This window comes from Chrysemys picta, chromosome 4 (assembly GCF_011386835.1).
Source record: "Chrysemys picta bellii isolate R12L10 chromosome 4, ASM1138683v2, whole genome shotgun sequence".
In the NCBI taxonomy this organism is placed as follows: domain Eukaryota; kingdom Metazoa; phylum Chordata; order Testudines; family Emydidae; genus Chrysemys; species Chrysemys picta.
The window spans coordinates 102015608-102034609 of NC_088794.1; the positions used below are offsets into that span (position 1 = coordinate 102015608).

Below are 19002 nucleotides of genomic sequence, written 5' to 3' on the forward strand. Positions count from 1 at the left end.
GATGTCTGGTTTTAGATTTTTATTTGTGCATGGTGCTACATTTTTTCCCCCCGTTTCCTGCTAACTAGATTTTTATCCTGTATAATAGAGGGGAGCTCATAATTGTTTTTGGTGGCTGAATACCATTTCACCTTTTCAGGCACGTCTGGAACAAGAACTGAAAAAGACACCAAAGCTTAGAAAATTTTGGAATCTGATCAAGAAGAATGATGAGAAAATGGATGAAAAGACACGAATGCAGTATGTTGTAGAAACATTTTTTCATATTGAACTCAAAGCATGTAATGCATTGCTAGTGGTTCAGTTTAGTATTCCTGAGATAAATCTGTTTGAATTAAATCGATCTGAGAGTGACTGAAATCAGCAGTTGATAGTGTGCTGCTTCTGGACACGGTGTTATAGAACAGCATTCCAGCGAATTATCCTATGTGAAATGCTTATAGGGGTTATTTATTGAATCATCGCCAATTAACAGATTAACCAGGTCTTAAAAAAACCTATATGATGAAAGCCGAAAAAGAACATTTAACATTCCATATTATTCCATGAATAAATGTTTCCCTTTCTCCCAGATTTTAGAGGTTATTTAAGTCTTATTGCTTACACTTAATGGTTTATTTTAAAGAAGTTTATGCATCTCTTACCCAGCAATATTAACTCTTCCAAACACTTACATTCTGCTGTGCGTAAGATGCAGCATACATCTGTGATGCATCAATAATTACCTGCACTGCGATCACTTACTTTCTTTGATTCAATGGTAAAGTGGTAATCGATGAGCCAGTTCTTTGTAGTAAAGTTACAAATGTTGGCTATGCTAACTGGTAAGTCACTTTGATTGGTGATAAGAGAAAATGATTGCTGACAAAAAATATCTTGGTTTTGCTGCTGCTGTTTAAAAAAGATGCGGAAGAGTTAAGGTACAATTTCAAAGTTCCCGGAAACAGTTCTAGTAAAATAAACTTACCTTGGATATAAATTGCATTCAGTTTAGACCCTCTTGTGCTAATAAGAGATGTAATATACTTCTAGCCTGCATTTATGAAATATTAATGCTTTGATCCTATGTCTGATTTTAGGGCACATCGAGAGAGAAGATTTCTTTCACAGCTCATCCAGAAGTTTATCTGTGTGCTAAAATCAATACCCCACTCAGGTAACTTTGTGTGCATGTGTATAATACATATGTATTTTTTTCAGGTATCATTTAGAAGCTCCTATGGTGCTGAACCAACTGTTCTTAAGGCCACAATCCTTCAGTCAGATCCAATAGGTTTGGATATTTACTTCAATGAGATATTGTGTTAATGTAGGGATCTGCTTGCGTGGCTCTGTCTTCAGGGGGTTTAAATCTCTATATTTTTGTAAAATAAAATAAATTGGAATATTACTTTACAGAGTTTCTTCTCTGTTGTAATAATATAAGAATGGCCGTACATGGTCAGACCAATGGTCCATCTAGCCTCGTATCCTGTCTTCTGACATTGGCAGTGCCAGATGCTTCAGAATGAACAAAGTCCCCAGTTCAGCAAAGCACTTAAACATGTGCTGAAATCCATCACTGTTCAACAAAGGATTTATGTCCCCTTGACAATAGAATTTAAGCACATACTTAAGTCCCACATTCAGCAAAGCACTTAAGTCTCAGTACTGTGGGGTTAGAGTAAGGAGAATAAAAACGTACATGAAAAGTGGGGTCTTATGTGTCTTCACCAGAAAATTGGTCTGACAAGAAAATATGCATGCCTGATTTTGAAGGAAAATGTATTAGTACAAGAAGCAATGTTAAACCTTCAATAAAGGCTATTACTATAATGCTGCCAATTTCAGCATCAGCTTAGGCTATAGCTCCTGCAGGACCCCTGTTCTTAGTTTTGGAAAATGTTAGCTTGTAGTAGTGCATTAGGTTGCTATAAAACCAAAATTCTGTGCATCTGGAAGATACTAGAAAACTGAATATTCATTAATGCAGACCCAGTACTCTCCTCACTGGTGTGATCCTAAGAGTCTCTCCCACAGGCCTATTTAAGGCTCCTGTATGACTGCTCTGCTCATGCCTCCTCCTTCTGGGTCAGTGTAACCCTTACTGATTCATCTTGTAAAGCAGCAGGGAAAGTGGAAAAGATACTTCCTAAATCAATAACAGCAACATCTGTCAGGGCTCATCTCTCTTCCCTTTAATAAAAAAAAAAAAAAAAAGCCTCAAGGCTATTTCATTTGAGAGTTTATTTTTAGGAAGATTAGTCTTGGTCCCCTGTTTGGCCCCCTTCTCCATGCCCTTATTCCCTTTTTATGTTGGAACCTTGTGATTGGTTTTGTTCGAATTTTGAGTTATAGTGGTTTATTATATTCTTAATTGTATTTTAATTATATTTTTATCTTGTGCTTGTCTTGTATATTTTTATCTTAATACCTTAGCAGGAGAAGCTTTATTTAAATAAAACCTTATGATTCACAGCTGTGCTGTAGACTTGCTGTGTGACCTTGTGCATGTCGCTTAAGGCTGTGTTCTGCACCAATCTAGAGTAATCAAGCTTGATGCAGGGGGATTCCATGAGGGCTAGGGGAAAGAATCTTCCACTGTACAATCCAAGCTGTGGCTGCTGCTGCAGCCATTTCCATTCCAATGTCCTTGGTTTGTCAAGGGGCAAAATCTACTCGATTTGTATAGTAGTGGATCCATTGACTTTGCTTCTCCCTGGCAACTGCTGTCAACCTCCAAACCTAGCTGCTATGCAGAGCCATTCAGGCAATCTTCTTGAAGCTGGGTTCCATAGTGTCCCCAAGCCTGTGCATGCTTCTGTACCCTCCGTGCACTGGATTCACACCGCTTTTCTTAACTACAATATGCTGGCTTATGGAAATGCGGTTGTATTGTCTGATGAGAGTGCATCGCCACAGTATGCATATGTTTATTATACAGTTAGGCTAGGGGAAAGGACTTAAAGGTGACTGGTCCAAGGATAACTTTCATCTCAAATTTAATTATCAAACACAATGTTTTCTCCAGTGAAATTTAGTTTCTTGTTTCACTGTCCTTTATTACTTCTGAATGTCAATTGTGCCCTATATTGGATAGCCATAGTTTGCTTGCAGGCACTGGGAAGCCCAATGGGTGCTCTGTGTTAAAGTTGAGTACACTTGCTAGATCTGAACAGGAGTCTTAAGAGGGTATCTGTTTTGCTGCTTATTGTTTGTTTGTTCCCCTACTTTCTAGTGCAACTCAGAGTCTTAGGATCTATAATTGAGCTCTAATAGGCAATTCCAAAAATCAGAACTGAGTGCTTTGAAATTGTAAAGACCTTTTATTAAAAAAAGTCATGGCCAAGAATTTTTAAAGTGACTAGTGACTTTAGGAGCCTCAATTTTGCATGCTCGGCTTTTGACATACTGTAGAGGCCTGATTTTTGGAGGGTGGGTGCTCAACATTTTGGGAAAATCTGGTCCCATCATGGTGTGTTAGATTGAGTGCCTCAATTTAAGATTGGCCAAACTCACTAGTTATTTCTGAAAATCTTGGCCTGTGACTTCATTACATCTGAAAATCTGTTTTGGTTTTGGGGGAGCATTTCAGAATACTGGAAGAATGAGCCAGTAAATGTGTAAACCTAATACAGATTAAATGCTAAGAAATATTAATGTTTGCAGTGTTGTTGTAGCCACGTTGCTCCCCAGATATTACAGAGAAGAGGTGGGCGAGGTAATAAAGATGTTATCTCACCCACCATGTCTCTTTAAGAAGCATTAATGTTAATTATTGGCTAACAATCAAGTTGCTGTGGGAGCTTCAGCTTTTTAGTTCTCGTTTAAATGTGGTATATTTTTAATTTTTGAAGTGTGGTGGAACAACGATGTGAGGAATAAATGATGAGTTGCAGGGATTTTTTTTTCTTTTTTTGTGCTTAGGTCCTCTTTCCATGGACAAAGTTCATTACTGTGAAAGATTCATCGAACTCATGATAGATCTAGAGGTAAGATAACTATAAGACAGTGTCTCTCCAAAGCATTTGCTTTTGGAGAGAACATACTGAATATTTTCTGAACATATACTGCTCATTTACCTCTAACTGTACACAGACTACTCCAGATGGAAATGGGTTCAATCTCCATATCTGGAGGGAACAAAATTTTCTAATGTTGTATTACTAAATCTGGCTGTGAAAAGCCCAGCAACTGGCATCCTGTGCACTGACACAGACCTGCCAAACCAGACCTCTTTACACAATAATCCACGATTTGCACTAATGAAGCACGTCCCCAGTTTAAAATTAGTGCAACCATGCAAACAGTGGCTTTGCCTGCCTATAGTTAGGGGTTTGCCCCATGGCAGCTGCACAGGTGACTGATCTTTGATGACTATAAGCAGGGCAGATTGCCAATGTGTGCAAGTGTAGAATTTAAATTGCCCAAAACAAGTAGATATTGATTGAAGCAGAGGCAATAATTTTGGAAAACAATGAGAATGTTTAAAGGTTTGGATCCATTTTTGGATCCATTACAAGAGCTGTGCTCTCAGTGTACATTGGGCCATCTTAAAACATTTTGGATTGCCAGTTGCAGCCTCAGAAAGCACAGGTAAAAAGCTGCCTGAAAGGCTGTCCAACAAGACTTCAAAATCAGTGAGAAGTTTGCAGGCATTGATTTAGAAACTTCAGTCTGCGACAGATATGTGAGTCTTTGGAAGAGGTAATGACTGCATCTGTTAACGCCATGATTAAATGATGATCATTAAACTGCAGTGGTCATGGCAGTAGAGCAGTAGTCTCCAACCTTTTAATGCCCAAAATCACTTTTTGAATTTAAAGGTAATCCAGGATCTGCCCCGCCCCTTCCCCCGAGGCCCACTCACTCCATTTCTCTCTCTCACACACACTGGGGTTGCGGTTCGGGAGGGGGTGCGGGCTCAGGGCTGGGGCCGAGGGGTTTGCAGTGTGGGTGCGGGCTCTGGGCTGGGGCTTGGGGTACAGGAGGGGGTTTGGGGTGCTGGCTCTGGGAGCAGGCTTAGGGCTGGGGTTTGGGGTGCTGGCTCTGGGAGAGGGGTCAGTGCTGGGGCTTGGGGTGCAGGAGGGGGTCTGGGGTGCTGACTCCAGGATGGGGCTCAGGGCTGCGGGTTGGGGCGCGGCCTCCCGCCGGGTATCGCTTATCTCCGGTGACTCCCGGTTAGTGGCGCAGCGTGACTGCTGCTAAGGCAGGCTCCCTACCTACCCTGGCCCCACGCCACTCCCTGCAGCCCCTGGGAGGGGGCAGGGATGTGTGGCTCTGCATGCTTCCCCTCTCTGCAAGCACTGCCCTCGCAACTTCCATTGGCCACAGCTCCCTGTTCCTGGTCAATGGGAGCTGCGGAGGCAGTGCTTCCAGGCAGGAGCAGCGTATGGAGGGAGACCCCTACCCCTCTGCCCCTGGGTCTGCGCTGGCCGCTTCCGGGAGCAGCGTGGGGCAGGCAGCGAGCCTGCCATACCAGCAGCCCCGCTGCACTACCGGAGATCGCGATAGACCAGTTGGTGACCACTGCACTAGAGGGAGCTGATTTGCTTGCCCTCCCAGGTATGAGCAAAGATGAACAGATATCTGCGGTGAAATTCTAGTGCTACTGAAGTCAATGGAAATTTTGTAATTGACTGACTTGAATGGAGTTAGGATTTTCACTTGAATATCTGCTATGTCCATGACAAGCTTGATAGGCAGAGAAAAATACTGCTTTATTGTCAAAGAACCTTTCCTTGGCATGGGATTACAGCTGGCTTGGTTTCCCTCACTCGTTGTAATAGGAAAATATGTTATATTGATCTTTCTGTGGATACAGTGGATGCTGCTTAATAGCAACCCCGATATTAACAACTTCTGGTTAATAGCAACATTTTGTTGGGAACCAGTCCATCACTGACTTTAATGGGATTTGGATGTTGGCAATAGCATGCCGCTTATTGAGAACTCTTTTTTGGAAGATAGGCCCCTACTGCAGGCAGGTTTATAGGGCTGCAGCCAGGGAAGGAAGTCCTGGGATGTGCCTTCACTGGCTGCAGCCCCTCAAACCTGCCTGCACTTGGGGACTACACAGGAGGTAAGTGGCTGGGATGCCTGAATCCCTGCCCAAAGGGGGACCCCCTGCTGGAGTCCAAGCACTGTAGGCTGGGAGGGAAGGCTATGGGCAGGGAAGCAGCAGGAAGAGGGTCAGCAACTGAGATGCCTGGGCTTTCCATGGGAAGTGGTGGTCCAGGGGGGCCCACAGAGCTGTATGGCGCACATCTCTGTTCTCGTTCTGTCCATGTCCCAGTGCTTCTTTCCCTGGCTGTAGCCCCACAAACCGGCCTTCTGCTTATTGGCAACTGCTGGATAATGGCAACTTTTTGCTGTCAACTGAGGGGTTTGCTAATAAGCAGAATTTACTGTACAGATACCTGACAATTACGCCAAAAAAACCCCCAAACAAAAAACCACCTATTTCTAGCTTACAGAACCTTTTCCGTAAGTGCGGATTTGCGTACCCGGGGTGTGTGTGGGTGTGTGTGTGTGTGTGTCTGTAGTATACAGTCCACATCCACTTGTCTTTTTTTTTTAACCATCTGTATGCTGTTTCAGAATGTAGCTAGCAAAGTGATACCTTGGTTAACTGTAGGAGGAAAATTCAGAGGGAAATTCTAATTGTAAATTCGTTTAATTTTTAGTTTTACTTATAATTTTTATGCCTGTGTTAGTTCATTTGCTAAGACTATAAATACATTAATTATCATTTGAGCTATCAAAAAAGCCATGATTTACTCTATTACTACAGCCAAATTACTTCAAAAATTAAGACATTTTTTGTTTCCCTGCCACAAAAGTAGTACATTGTATTGTAAAACAATCCAGGGGGGCAATAAGGTTCTATAACATATGATCTGTGCAAGTACTGGAAATGTGACATTCTTCTGGGTTTCTCTAGTGCAACTACTTAGAAGATTAAAAGGCAGTAGTTCACACATCAGTGATGTTGATATAGTTTCACATATGAATAGCAGGTTTATTTTAAATTATTTCAACTTCATTAAACTCTGTAAAGATCATGATGGTGGCACTTACAGAAACCGTAAGTACATGTGATTTAGTGTTTGATACAGGAATATAAGTGTTAACTGGCCCGTTGCTAAAAACCCTAAGTTTCCTAGGATCATAGTAGTTAATAACAAAAGACTAATTAGATCATCCAGACCATCCCCTTGAAAGTACAGGGCACTGTCCCCGGAGAGAGGACATTTTTATTAAAGCTAATGTTTAAAATCAAGTTTACACAAGTTAAGAAGGAAGGTACTGTACATCTGGGGTAAGGCTTGAGTTATGAGAGATTACAATTATCGGTTACAAGGTTCACAAGATACATACATAGTACATAACCAGCATAGACCCAGATTGGGATACAATGCTGGATCTTAGCCAAAAGGCCAAGAAGCAGTAAATTTAGGTCTGCTGTCTGTCCTATGTGTATTACAGGAGAGTTAGAGTTCATATAGTTTGTGAAGCTTGCTGTACTGCTTGGAACTGGCAAACTAGAAACTAGTTATAAAAAGCCATCGTGTTCTTTCTTCTCTGTAGCATGTCCCATGTGAGTGGAGTATTTTTACATACATTTTAGGTCTCTTCCCCCAACCCCTGCAGGGCATTTCAGATTAAATTACATTCATTACAGTTGAATCTAAGTTACTTGACCATTCTGCCCCTTGCAAATTATATGTTTTTGAAGGAAACTGTTTCCTCCATCCCCATTCCCCCACCCCCTTATTCTGATTACTTAGTGGTGGTAACTACATACTGGCTGCTTAAATTCTATCTGTATTTTGAATTGAGTATGGTATTCTTTATATCTTGTCCTAAACTGTTACCTAATATGTGCTGTTAAACAGCTGCAATAATACACAAAAGTAATATCTGTATTTCAGTGGTAGGAGTGAAGTCATTTCTCTCTTTCCCTTACATCAGGAAAGATTTTAATAAGGCTTAAATAGTTTAATGTGTGAAAAATTCTGAGATCCATTGTTTTCAGTAAACTTTGAAGGAATGATTATTATTTTATTATGGTCCGTAAAGTACATTTACTGATATAGGTGTCATGAGAAATACAAGTCTTGAATAGTATTTGAATTTAGAAATAAAATATGCACACAAAATATAAGGGAACGAGTCAGCTTTTACATTTTAAAAAATGCTCTCAAAAAAGCCTCTTTGTACTGTACAACAGATATGAAGGTCAAAGATATCATTAATAAAAGAATTGCTTCTATGTCCTGCTAATAATGAAATCAAACAAATCAAATACACCTCAATAGTGAGGTGTGCATTCTGAGGCCCTGACTCTGCAAAAGGCTCCACACTCAGGGATTCATATACCCGCACAAAATCCACTCACTTAAATAGGAGTCAGCACAGGTGAATTGCATTCTAGGATAGATGTCTCTGGGCGGATTCTCTTTTATGTAAATAACCATCACCATCTGTTGATGCAGGACTCAGTCCTGACTCGCCATCTTGAAATGCAGAGAAGATATATATGGAAAGCCAAGGGTTTCAAAATCATGTATGTTAAAACTACTACTAATGCCAAGTTATTTATTTTAGGCCTTGCTTCCCACACGGCGCTGGTTTAATACAGTATTAGATGACTCCCACCTTGTTGTTCATTGTTACCTGTCTAGCCTTGCTAAAAGGGAAAGGGAGGGCCATCTCTTCTGCCAGGTGAGTTTTGATCTTACTGAAGAGAGCTCTTCAATTCTGAAGCAGCTCAAAATATTTGCTGCCTCTTCTCATGTTATCTGTCTTTGTCTGCTGAAAATGATTACTTTGTGTCACATTTTGTTGGAAATAAACTAAAATTTGGATTATTATTGAGTAGACTTTGTGCCCAGATTTATTTTAAATCCTCAAAACATTATTTTTGCATTACCTATGTATGTGTGTGTTTATATCCTTGTCTCTGTGCTTTGAGCAGTTTTTAAAATAGTCTACACAGCATTCACCCAATGTGTCCTAACACAGATAAAACAAAAATCAGTTTAAATCTTCTGCTGTATTTGTGACCTCAAATTTTCTTCTGCACAACTCAGTCCTCCCAGAAGCCATAGGAAGTGAATGGTTTATGCAGCATGCCCTGAAGTTCAACAGTTTAGGCTACTTTAGACCAAGGGTTGGTGTCAGCTGAATGGGATGAGGGCAGTCTGGCCTAGTGGCTGGAGTGGGCAGCAGGCCTAGCAGCCAGAGGCAAAGCCAAGGGTAAAACCGGAAGGCAGAAACTGGGTACCAGACCCAAGAGTTGAACTGGAGTCCATAATCAGGAACTGGAGCTGAGGGTCAAACTGAAGGTCAGGAATTGGAGTGAGCAGGGTATCAGGCAGGGAGGGTTTCAAGGCAGGGACAGGACAGAGATAAGGCTGAGTGCAAGGCAGGAGCAGGCACAGTGGTGGGTATGAGTACTGAGAAGCTAGTGAGCTGCTGCTGCTGGCTTAAGAGTTGGCCTGCTGGCCTCTGCAACCAATCAGGTTGTGTGACTAGTCAGGCTGCCAGCTGCAGGCTGGCTGTACTGATGAGGCTGGGTGAAGACTAGGTCTGCTGCAGGCCCTGATTCGTGACAGCTGGGGAGCGAATTCCAAAACTGACAAGGCTTCATGAACATCCTACTGAATTTGACATTAGAATCACATTATTCCAACTGCCATCCTTCTTTTCTTTTAATGTGCTGACAAGGTCTTAGCAGATAATATTTTGCAAACTGGTAGTTGTCAATATTTTACACCATCAGAAGGCTGTTTAAAAAAAAAAAAATTCTAAATTTCAGAGTGGTAGCCGTGTTAGTCTGTATCAGCAGAAACAACGGGGAGTCCTTGTGGCATGTTAGAGACTAACAAATTTATTTGGCCATAAACTTTCGTGGGCTAGAACCCACTTCACCAGATGCATGGAGTGGAAAATACAGGAGCAGGTATAAATAGCACCCTCCTATACATGCCGCTATATTTACCTACGTGCCTCCAGCTTTGATCCAGATCACATCACATAATCCATTGTCTACAGCCAAGCTCTAAGATACAACCGCATTTGCTCTGATCCCTCAGACAGAGACAAACACCTACAGGATCTCTATTAAGCGTTCTCACAGTAACCACCTGGTGAAGTGAAGAAACAGATTGACAGAGCCAGAAGGGTACCCAGAAGTCACTTTCTTTGTTGGGCCTGTCTTGTAGTAGGTAACAGAACGCCACTAGCCATCACCTACAGCCCCCAACTAAAACCTCTCCAGCGCATCATCAAGGATCTACAACCTATCCTGAAAGATGATCCCTCACTCTCGCAGACCTTGGGAGACAGGCCAGTCCTCGCTTACAGACAGCCCCCCAACCTGAAGCAAATACTCACCAGCAACTACAAATACACACCACACAACAAAAACACCAACCCAGGAACCAAAGCCTGCAACAAACCCCATGCCAACTCTGTCCACATATCTATTCAAGGGACACCATCATAGGACTTAACCACATCAGCCACACCATCAGGGGCTCGTTCACCTGCACATCTACCAATGTGATATATGCCATATGCCAGTAATGCCTCTCTGCCATGTACATTGGCCAAATTGGACAGTCTCTACGCAAAGTAATAAATATACACAAATCTGACATCAGGAATCATAACATTCAAAAACTAGTTGGAGAACACTTCAGTCTCTCTGGTCACTTAATAACAGACCTAAAAGTGGCAATTCTTAAACAAAAAAACTTGAAAAACAGACACCAACGTGAAGCTGCAGAACTGGAATTAATTTGCAAACTGGATACCATCATATTAGGCCTGAATAAAGACTGGGAGTGGTTGGGTCATTACAAAACCTAAACCTAATTTCCCCAATACTAATTTCTCCCTACTGTTACTCACACCTTTTTGTCAACTGTCTGTAATGGGCCACTCTCTTACCACTTCAAAAGTTATTTTTCCTCCCTTGGTATCCTACTGTTAATTGATTTATCTCATTAGATTGACCTCACACTTGGTAAAGCAACCCCCGTCCTTTCATATATTTATACCTGCTCCTGTATTTTCCACTCTGTGCATCTGATGAAGTGGGTTTTAGCTCACGAAAGCTTATGCCCAAATAAATTTGTTAGTCTCTAAGGTGCCACAAGGACTCCTTGTTTCTATTTCTAAATTTAATACTCTAGCAGCTGTTAATCAAGTCCAGCTTGAAATGAAAAAGAAACTTGGTAACCAGAATGATGTGAATTCTTTTTCTGCTCAGGTCCTTTATCATGAGGTTTGTCAAAGCTAGAAAGGCGTGAGTCCTCTTGATCTATTTTCAGGACCAGTATTTGTAGCAATTGTCCTGGACCACTCAGAAGAGAGTGAACTTTGATCCTCTCGTTTTCAGCTGGATTTCATTGCCTTCATAGCAAATTCCATTTGTTACCTGGATCTATCCAGATATAGTCTCTCCCTGTTGATAGGAGGAGATTTGCCCTCCAGAGGTGCTGTATGGGGTTAGCGTTCTTTTTAAAGAAAGGTGCCTTCTGTGGCCAAAGCAGGCTAGCCAGTAACCCCTTAGCATATAGCAGTACAGTCAGTGTACCAGGCCTCTGCATCTATGCAAACAGTGTGCCAGCGGTTTCAAGAAGTTCTTGCTTATTTTAATCTCATTTAATTTTCTTTAGTAAAGGGGTAGTTATGATCCTAGTGCAGCATTCAAAAATTAATTCTACTTTTTCATTGTGATACTATTGAAGCAAACCCTACCAGATTATGATACCTTGTCAGTTCATGGCAGATGACTAGGGTTTTATCTTTTTCACTTGTTATGCATTTAAAAAAAAAAAAAAGGTATATCTCCATATATCATAGAACTGGAAGGGACCCTGAAGGGTCATTGAGTCCAGCCCCCTGCCTTCACTAGCAGGACCAAGTACTGATTTTTGCCCCAGATCCCTAAGTGGGCCCCCTCAAGGATTGAACTCACAACCCTGGGTTTAGCAGGCCAATGCTCAAACCACTGTGCTATCCCTCTCCCCAAAAAACATCTCCCTGCATTTATTGCAGGCACTAGAAGTTCACTTTATGTATTTGAAGTTATTTGTTAAGATGTTCTCTGCAGCTTTATCCCATGACAGTTAGGCTAAATTCCCTATGTAACTAGTCTCAACTTTAACTCTTGGCAGCTCCTAGGAGAATTGCCTTGATAACAAGTTAATCAACAATTATTTTAGTCTCTTAAGAGAGCACTTCCATAGTAGACCTTTATTTTTTGGTTGGAACTGTAGCCTTTGCATTCCTATGAGAGAGACTGTCACTTTTGAAGTTCATTGTGCACACATGTTGAACATTGTATTGTGCATGTATCAGGTGGTATTTGAACAGTTCATTTTATTTGCATGTATAGCCTTTTTACAAGAATTAGTATGAATGGCATTCAGGGTAATGTGATTGGCCATGTGGATATAAATTCAATATAGGGGTTCTTATATGAAATATATTACAACTCTCTGCATACAGAGATATGTATTATGGACATTGCTGGGACTTCCTTAAACTTTAGCTAGAATCTCAAATACAATTGGTTTCAAGTTATTTTTGGCTAATGCACAAAACATATAACTAGTCAGTCCATGCATATTTCTCTGTCTAGATTATTGGTACCTTGGTAAGATATATATTGTACAGGGGTGCCTGAAGTTGAGATGTTAGGTTCCATCTCTTTTTGTTCAAGGCTTTATATGGTAGTTGCTGATCCCATTCTCATGTCACTAATTTACATGTATCATGTTTCAGCTTTTAGACATGCTTAAATTCTACACTGGCTTTGAAATTAATGACCAGACTGGGAATGCTTTGACAGAAAATGAGATGACTACAATTCACTATGATAGAATTACTTCCTTACAGGTAGGCAAACACTGTGTTTCATTTTTAATGTATTTGTTTAAATATAATTTGCAAGTAAGGTGGTGATTCTGGTCTTTCCAAAAGGAAACGTCTTGCTTTTTCTGCTGTATTAAGGAATGGTGCTAGTCTTTCAGTCCCTATCTTTGCATCCTAGCTTTGTTCAAAAATATCCTGAAGAACTTCATATAACATACGCTTTGAATTGCATGAGCAGATAAAAGAACCTAACTAAAGTGACAGTCAATATTAGTAAGCCTATTATGCGATTCAGCAAAACAATACCACCTCCAGTTTTGATCTTGTCAACTCATTAACTAAAAAGGGTCAATCTCCATAAGACTTATTTGTGTGGGAAACCTAGGTGCAGAAGGAAGTGGTATTCATTATGCAATAGATGTCACTTTCCCCAGAATGAGTACTGAGCATTGGACAGCACCTGCTGCTAATAGTGCTGTCTTTCAGGTGAGAGATAAATCAAATCCTGACTACCTGTGGTCAATATGAGACTTTTCACAAGAGCATTATGCATGTTTCACATGGTGCTAATTAGGACTGTGAAGAAATTTCTTTTTGGGTTTTCACTGCAGTTTTGAATTGCACCTCTGGAGGTTCACTGAAATTTTTTTCATGGCCTTTAAAGTTCAGAACTAGATGAACTTTAGTGAGTGAAATCCCTGAGTTTCATAACCTTGTCAGTCTCTACCAAAATTTCATTACTGCCAATTAGGAGGCTATTGTAATGCCAAAACATCTAGTGTTTATTAGATGTGTTAGAAAAATAAATACATCTCAGAAGCCCAAGAATAGTAAATCACATATACTAAGCAGAAAAATAGTTGCTTTTTCATTATTTTTACTCCAATAGTGCGCACTCTGTGCTAGGTGCTGCCACATGCAGAGGAAGATAGAGTTCTTACATGTTCATGATCAGGGTCTTTTATTAATAAACTCTTGTGCAATTCTCCTCCCCCCCCCCCCCCCCCGGTAATAAACTTGAAGTTACTGTGAAAAGGTCAATTTAACCTCTCATTAAATTTTGGGGGGCTTTTCTAGAGAGCAGCTTTTGCACATTTCCCAGAACTATACGATTTTGCACTTTCAAATGTGGCAGCAGTGGACACTCGTGGTTCGTTGGAAAAGCTGTGTGGACCCCTGAGGTAAGCCATAAAGATGGAAATTCAGTTCTTCTGTTTCAAGGTTATTTCTCTCCATTGCTTGTTATTAGTCTTCCAGCCTTTTCATGTATATTGTATTATACATGTGTAATGCTGAAATTAAATGTGTCACATTGCAAATTATGACTCCTGGTTAGAAGAAGGCATTTGGAGTTGGGACTCTTGGATTTTGCTTCTGACTTGCTGGTTAACCTTGGGCAAATCATTTGTGCTTCAGTTTATTCATTTGTGGAACCTAGTACATAGACTACTTGCCACATCTGGGTGTGCAGAAGTTTAATTTATTATCGCTGGGTTGCTACTTTTTGCTTGTAAAATGCATCTTTCCCTTAATTCTGATCTCTGGAGTGAAAGAAACACTATCAATTTGAAATCTAGTCATTTTAAAAGTAGGAGAGTTATTAGTTTTTGGAACTATACATGCCCCTGAGTCGTCCTTCCATTTTTTGTGGCTATACAATAATTCAGGTTTTCCTGATATTTTCAAAATGTTTTTCTTTCCTTATTGCTGTATCAAAGACCCACAGAAATCACTGGGGGAATTTAAGTTGGAGCCACTCTTTCTCCCTAAGTTCTGCCAAGTGCATAAAATAACGAAACAGGAAAAAACATAAATGCTTTTCACTAATCTTAGTTACAGTTTAAACATTTTCATATAAGTAACACTGTATATATTTGCTGTATTTACAATAGTCATTTTGTAAGTTGACTGGGTGTCCCTTTACGTCTGCTATTATAATAATTCTTAATGCAGTTCTGGGATCTCTGATACTGTAGGATAGATTAAACTCTTTCTGCCTGACTTGTCATTCTGTTAATTTTCCCATTATTTAGTCTTAATAAAACTACAGCAGTAGCAGTAAACAAAAAAGCCATCTTCTCTTGAATTACTTGTTAGAGTTGGATTTCTCCTGTTCAAACATAATAGCTCATCCTGAAAAATGTAGACCTTTCTAGACTAACGTTTAAAAGTCTAATAGCACGTATTAGCTAATGTGCTAACACATTTTAAAAGTCTAATGTGGACAGGTATTCTGCCTTTAACACACAGGCTCTACCCTGGGCATTAGCTTGACCACTTGAGCAAATATTAAAGGCAGTGTGTCTTGTCTGTTCAAATATATCTGAATATGTATGGAAATGAAAATCTTAGCTGGAAGGTCTGATTATGTTCCCTATTTTTGTATCTGAATTTTTTATGAATGGTGTGCTGTATCTGTCGTTATTAATCACTTTCTGTAATGCAGATACTGTGCTCGTTACCTCTAGGCAATTACCAGGTAAAGCAACTAAATGCAAACTTTGCTTAACTTTTAAGACTCTAAGGTTTTTTCTTGATAGTTTTACAGTTCAGGTAACACAATCGAGTCTTCATTTTTTTTTTTTTTTTTTTAACAGCAGCTTTTATAAAATGTAAAAAATCACTGAGTGACTTTTGTATTTCCCCCCTCTCCCCATATTATGCAGCCCAAACACACTCCACCAGGTGGCATCATACCTCTGCTTGTTACCGGCTCTACCTGAAGGGGAAGATACAAGCTATGACAAAGAATTTCTGCTAGAATTACTGGTAAACCACACACATGCAAATTAAATTTATCGCCTGTGTTTTTTCTTGCAAGAAGGCTTGCGTTCACTTCCTCAAACTGAATAAAATCACAGCAATTGCAGCGCTAATGCTGCCAACCACATGATGGCTTTCACAGTTAGGAATGCTTTATGAACTACAGCAGTATGATGACTGAGTGAGTTGGAAACAGATATGATTCAAATCTAGTAAATTAATGACTAATCTTCAAACAGGGAAAAGGATGACTTAGGAAATATGGCTCCTCTGGGAAAGTGCTGGTGTGTCTGAACAATGGCAGCTTTAGAGGACTGTTACCAGTGTTTCATCAGCAGTTGCTTAAGCTCCACATATCATGAAAGTTGTTACAGCATGTGTAGATGCTTGCATGATACCTGCGTCCTTAGTTGTTTAGACCTGTTTAAAATATATTTAGGCTGCGATTTTTTTGTTTGTTTTTGTTTCAGTGCTGTCTAAAGGGATTTAGACATTCAGTTCCCATAAATTAAAGTGAGAATTGAGCATTCAGATCCCATAGGCAGGTTTGAAAATCTCCACAAGTATAGAAATGGGGTGGGGGTGGGGGGAGGAATTCACTTAAGTAGATACTGATCTGAGCAAGGAACTCTAACCTGTGTTGTAATGATGGGACACTTCTCAACATATCCATTGTTCCATTTCCTCTTCGAAGGCTGACATTGCTGTAGCTGATCATATTTTAAAATTATTTGGAATATTTTCTTGATGTTGTATGAGCAGTTTTCAGTCAGATTGTGAACAGATCCTCCTGCTAATACAAGGCCTATTCAAACAGGATGCAGTGGTATCAGACACATTTTTCTGTATAGGCACTTGATATAAATATTTATTGCTGGGTATAAAGTATCAGACCTAACTACTATAGGCAAACATTGGTGTTCAGAAAAAATATAGTGAAAATTTGTTCAATCTTCAGTTTAAATTCTAACCTTGTGAGGGAAACATTTAGACTAGATATTTTCAGCCATTTCATACCTTTTTTTGTGCTGTTTAAAATTCATAAAAAAATATGCCATTTTTTAATAGGGAAAGAGAATCTTTCTTCTCCTGTCTTGTCAAAGAGTAATGTTAAAACTAGGACATTCAAATTATAGTGGGACACTGCAGTATTAAGATCCATGCTTGAACTATTTATTATCTGATACCATTGAGCTACATGCTAACTATTCTGTGATAATCGTATGACTTCATTTGTGTTTGATAATGCATCATTGGATACTACCTGTGCTCTCAAAGAGCCTGATCCTAAAGTCCTTTGAAGTTAATGGGACTCTTTATTACAGGTGACTTTGGATGAGACCATTAATTAATGAATTATTAAACAGGCCTGGTTTTCAAAGAGGCATAAACCTGGCTTCTAAAATTACACCTCAACTTGTTTGTCATCTTAGTAAAATGGGACCTCTTTCATTGTTTTTTAAAGAAATAGCCCACATCAGGTTGTTAGCAATACTTCTTATGATTTCCTTCAATATACAAACAAGATTGATTAACTGAAGAAAAACAAAACATAGACACTTTGGCAGTAACTTTTTAATTTCTGAAGTCTTAAGGTACTTTTATCACTTCAGCTTGTTGTGTGTTGAAGACATGATCTTTTTAGTGTTCACTTCCTGGATGACCATCCATTATTTGTCACTTGCATAGCAAAATGTTACTTGGTTAGGCTTTGGTTTAAATGTTCACTTTTGCTTTCCTAGGTGTCCCGTCATGCACGTCGAATATCTCAGATTCAGCAGCTTAACCAGATGCCTCTGTATCCCACCGAGAAGATTATTTGGGATGAAAATATTGTCCCAACTGAGTACTATTCTGGAGAAGGTATATTTGTTCAGATATATTTGGATTGCTCTTAAAACTTCATAGTTCAAAGGACTTGTAGTTAATTCTAGTTCATTAAGAAGTATTCCATAGCTTCTAAATCTGGACAATATTTACTTTTGGCTACTTTAGTGCCTTTTAGCTTCCAAGGGGGAAAAAAAAATCAGTTTTTATACACTTATTTGAATTGGATTGCATAAATTTGATCTGAAATGAATGTCTTCATTACCAATTAGATAAACATAGATTAAAAAAGAATAATAAAAGCTTGGAGTAAATCATAAAACAATCTCATTTACTCCATCTATATATAAGCACAGGAAAAAGCTGGTTTCCACGTTGCTACTACCTGCTCCCAAGAAGTGAACTGTACAGAGTTTGAGAGAGAAGTGACTCATGCCATAGTTGTACAGTGAGCAGCAAGTGAATTCTGTTGAATTCCTTTAAAATAACTTTGCTCTTTTTCAATATTGATTCTTGAAAAGTCAGTTTAGTGTGGTGAGGTTTTGTCACTTTCAGTTTAAACGGAAATCCCAAACTTTAATACATATCCTGTAAACTAACATCTGTACTATAAAACTACTTATGCTCAATATTGGCTATTAATTTTTTTAATATTTTAAATACGTTTGCCAGTAATGGCTTGTCAGTGAACCAATTTATATAGTTTTAAGGATAAAAGTGCCTATCTACATTTGTCACAGATGGGTGGAGGAGCAGTGTGCACATGAGTTGTTGCACACAGAAATGGAGAATGCTTTCTGAAAATTAAGCCTGAAAAAATTTGTATTCTTGAAGCCAACGGGTGACATGGAATAGAATAGCTACCTCAGTTTTCATTGCCAGCGAATGTAGATTAGGTAAGGCCACCAGTGCTGCTGCTCATAGTGGAGAGTCTGTAGAAATCCTTATTTCAATGGTGCCCTTTTTAGTGAAACTTCCATTTCAAATGCTCTTATACCTATTAGTATATGGCATTCTTAACCATATATGCAACAAAAATGGGCAGACTTATTTTTCACTTTGGTAAACTGAAACACTAATTTTAACCGATGTCTGGAAAAACTTCCTGTCGTCCTGTGTGATTACTCATTTCTGTGTTGCTTGTTTCATACTTTCACATTGCAAAATATTAATATTGTATTCTGTTACAAAGATATTATGCTGAATATATGTCAGCCCTTTATATAATTTGTGTATAATTGTGCACACACAAAACTTTGTTAAAAGAACATTAAACTTGCAAAGGCAAGCACTCAAAAGTAGGAAATGCCAGAAGTAGGGTTGCCTATTCACTCGTAATTCTGGCATTTCCTAACTTCTGAGTGCTTGAGTGGGTCCACAGACCAGGGTTCCTGTCTATTTGCTGGATCAGGAAGAAGGCCACGAGCCAGTTTTAAACCAGAATGTTTATCCCAAAACTCTTTTTCTTGGTTGGTCCCTGGAGAATCCAGTCTGAACTAGTATATGCATATCTCTCTGGGGGTGCTCCAAAGGGTTGATAAC

At 39.5% G+C, this 19002-nt stretch overlaps 1 protein-coding gene across 1 annotated transcript in view; it reads left to right on the forward strand.

The window, feature by feature from the left end:
- Positions 1-19002, forward strand: part of AQR (aquarius intron-binding spliceosomal factor) — a 108234-nt gene that overhangs the window by 19113 nt on the left and 70119 nt on the right. Inside the window, exons 8-15 of the mRNA XM_005299972.3 lie at positions 140-240; positions 1080-1156; positions 3907-3971; positions 8590-8706; positions 12781-12894; positions 13948-14051; positions 15537-15639; positions 17376-17496. Coding sequence (XP_005300029.1) covers positions 140-240; positions 1080-1156; positions 3907-3971; positions 8590-8706; positions 12781-12894; positions 13948-14051; positions 15537-15639; positions 17376-17496 — 802 coding nt within the window. The remainder of the gene's footprint in view (positions 1-139; positions 241-1079; positions 1157-3906; positions 3972-8589; positions 8707-12780; positions 12895-13947; positions 14052-15536; positions 15640-17375; positions 17497-19002) is intronic.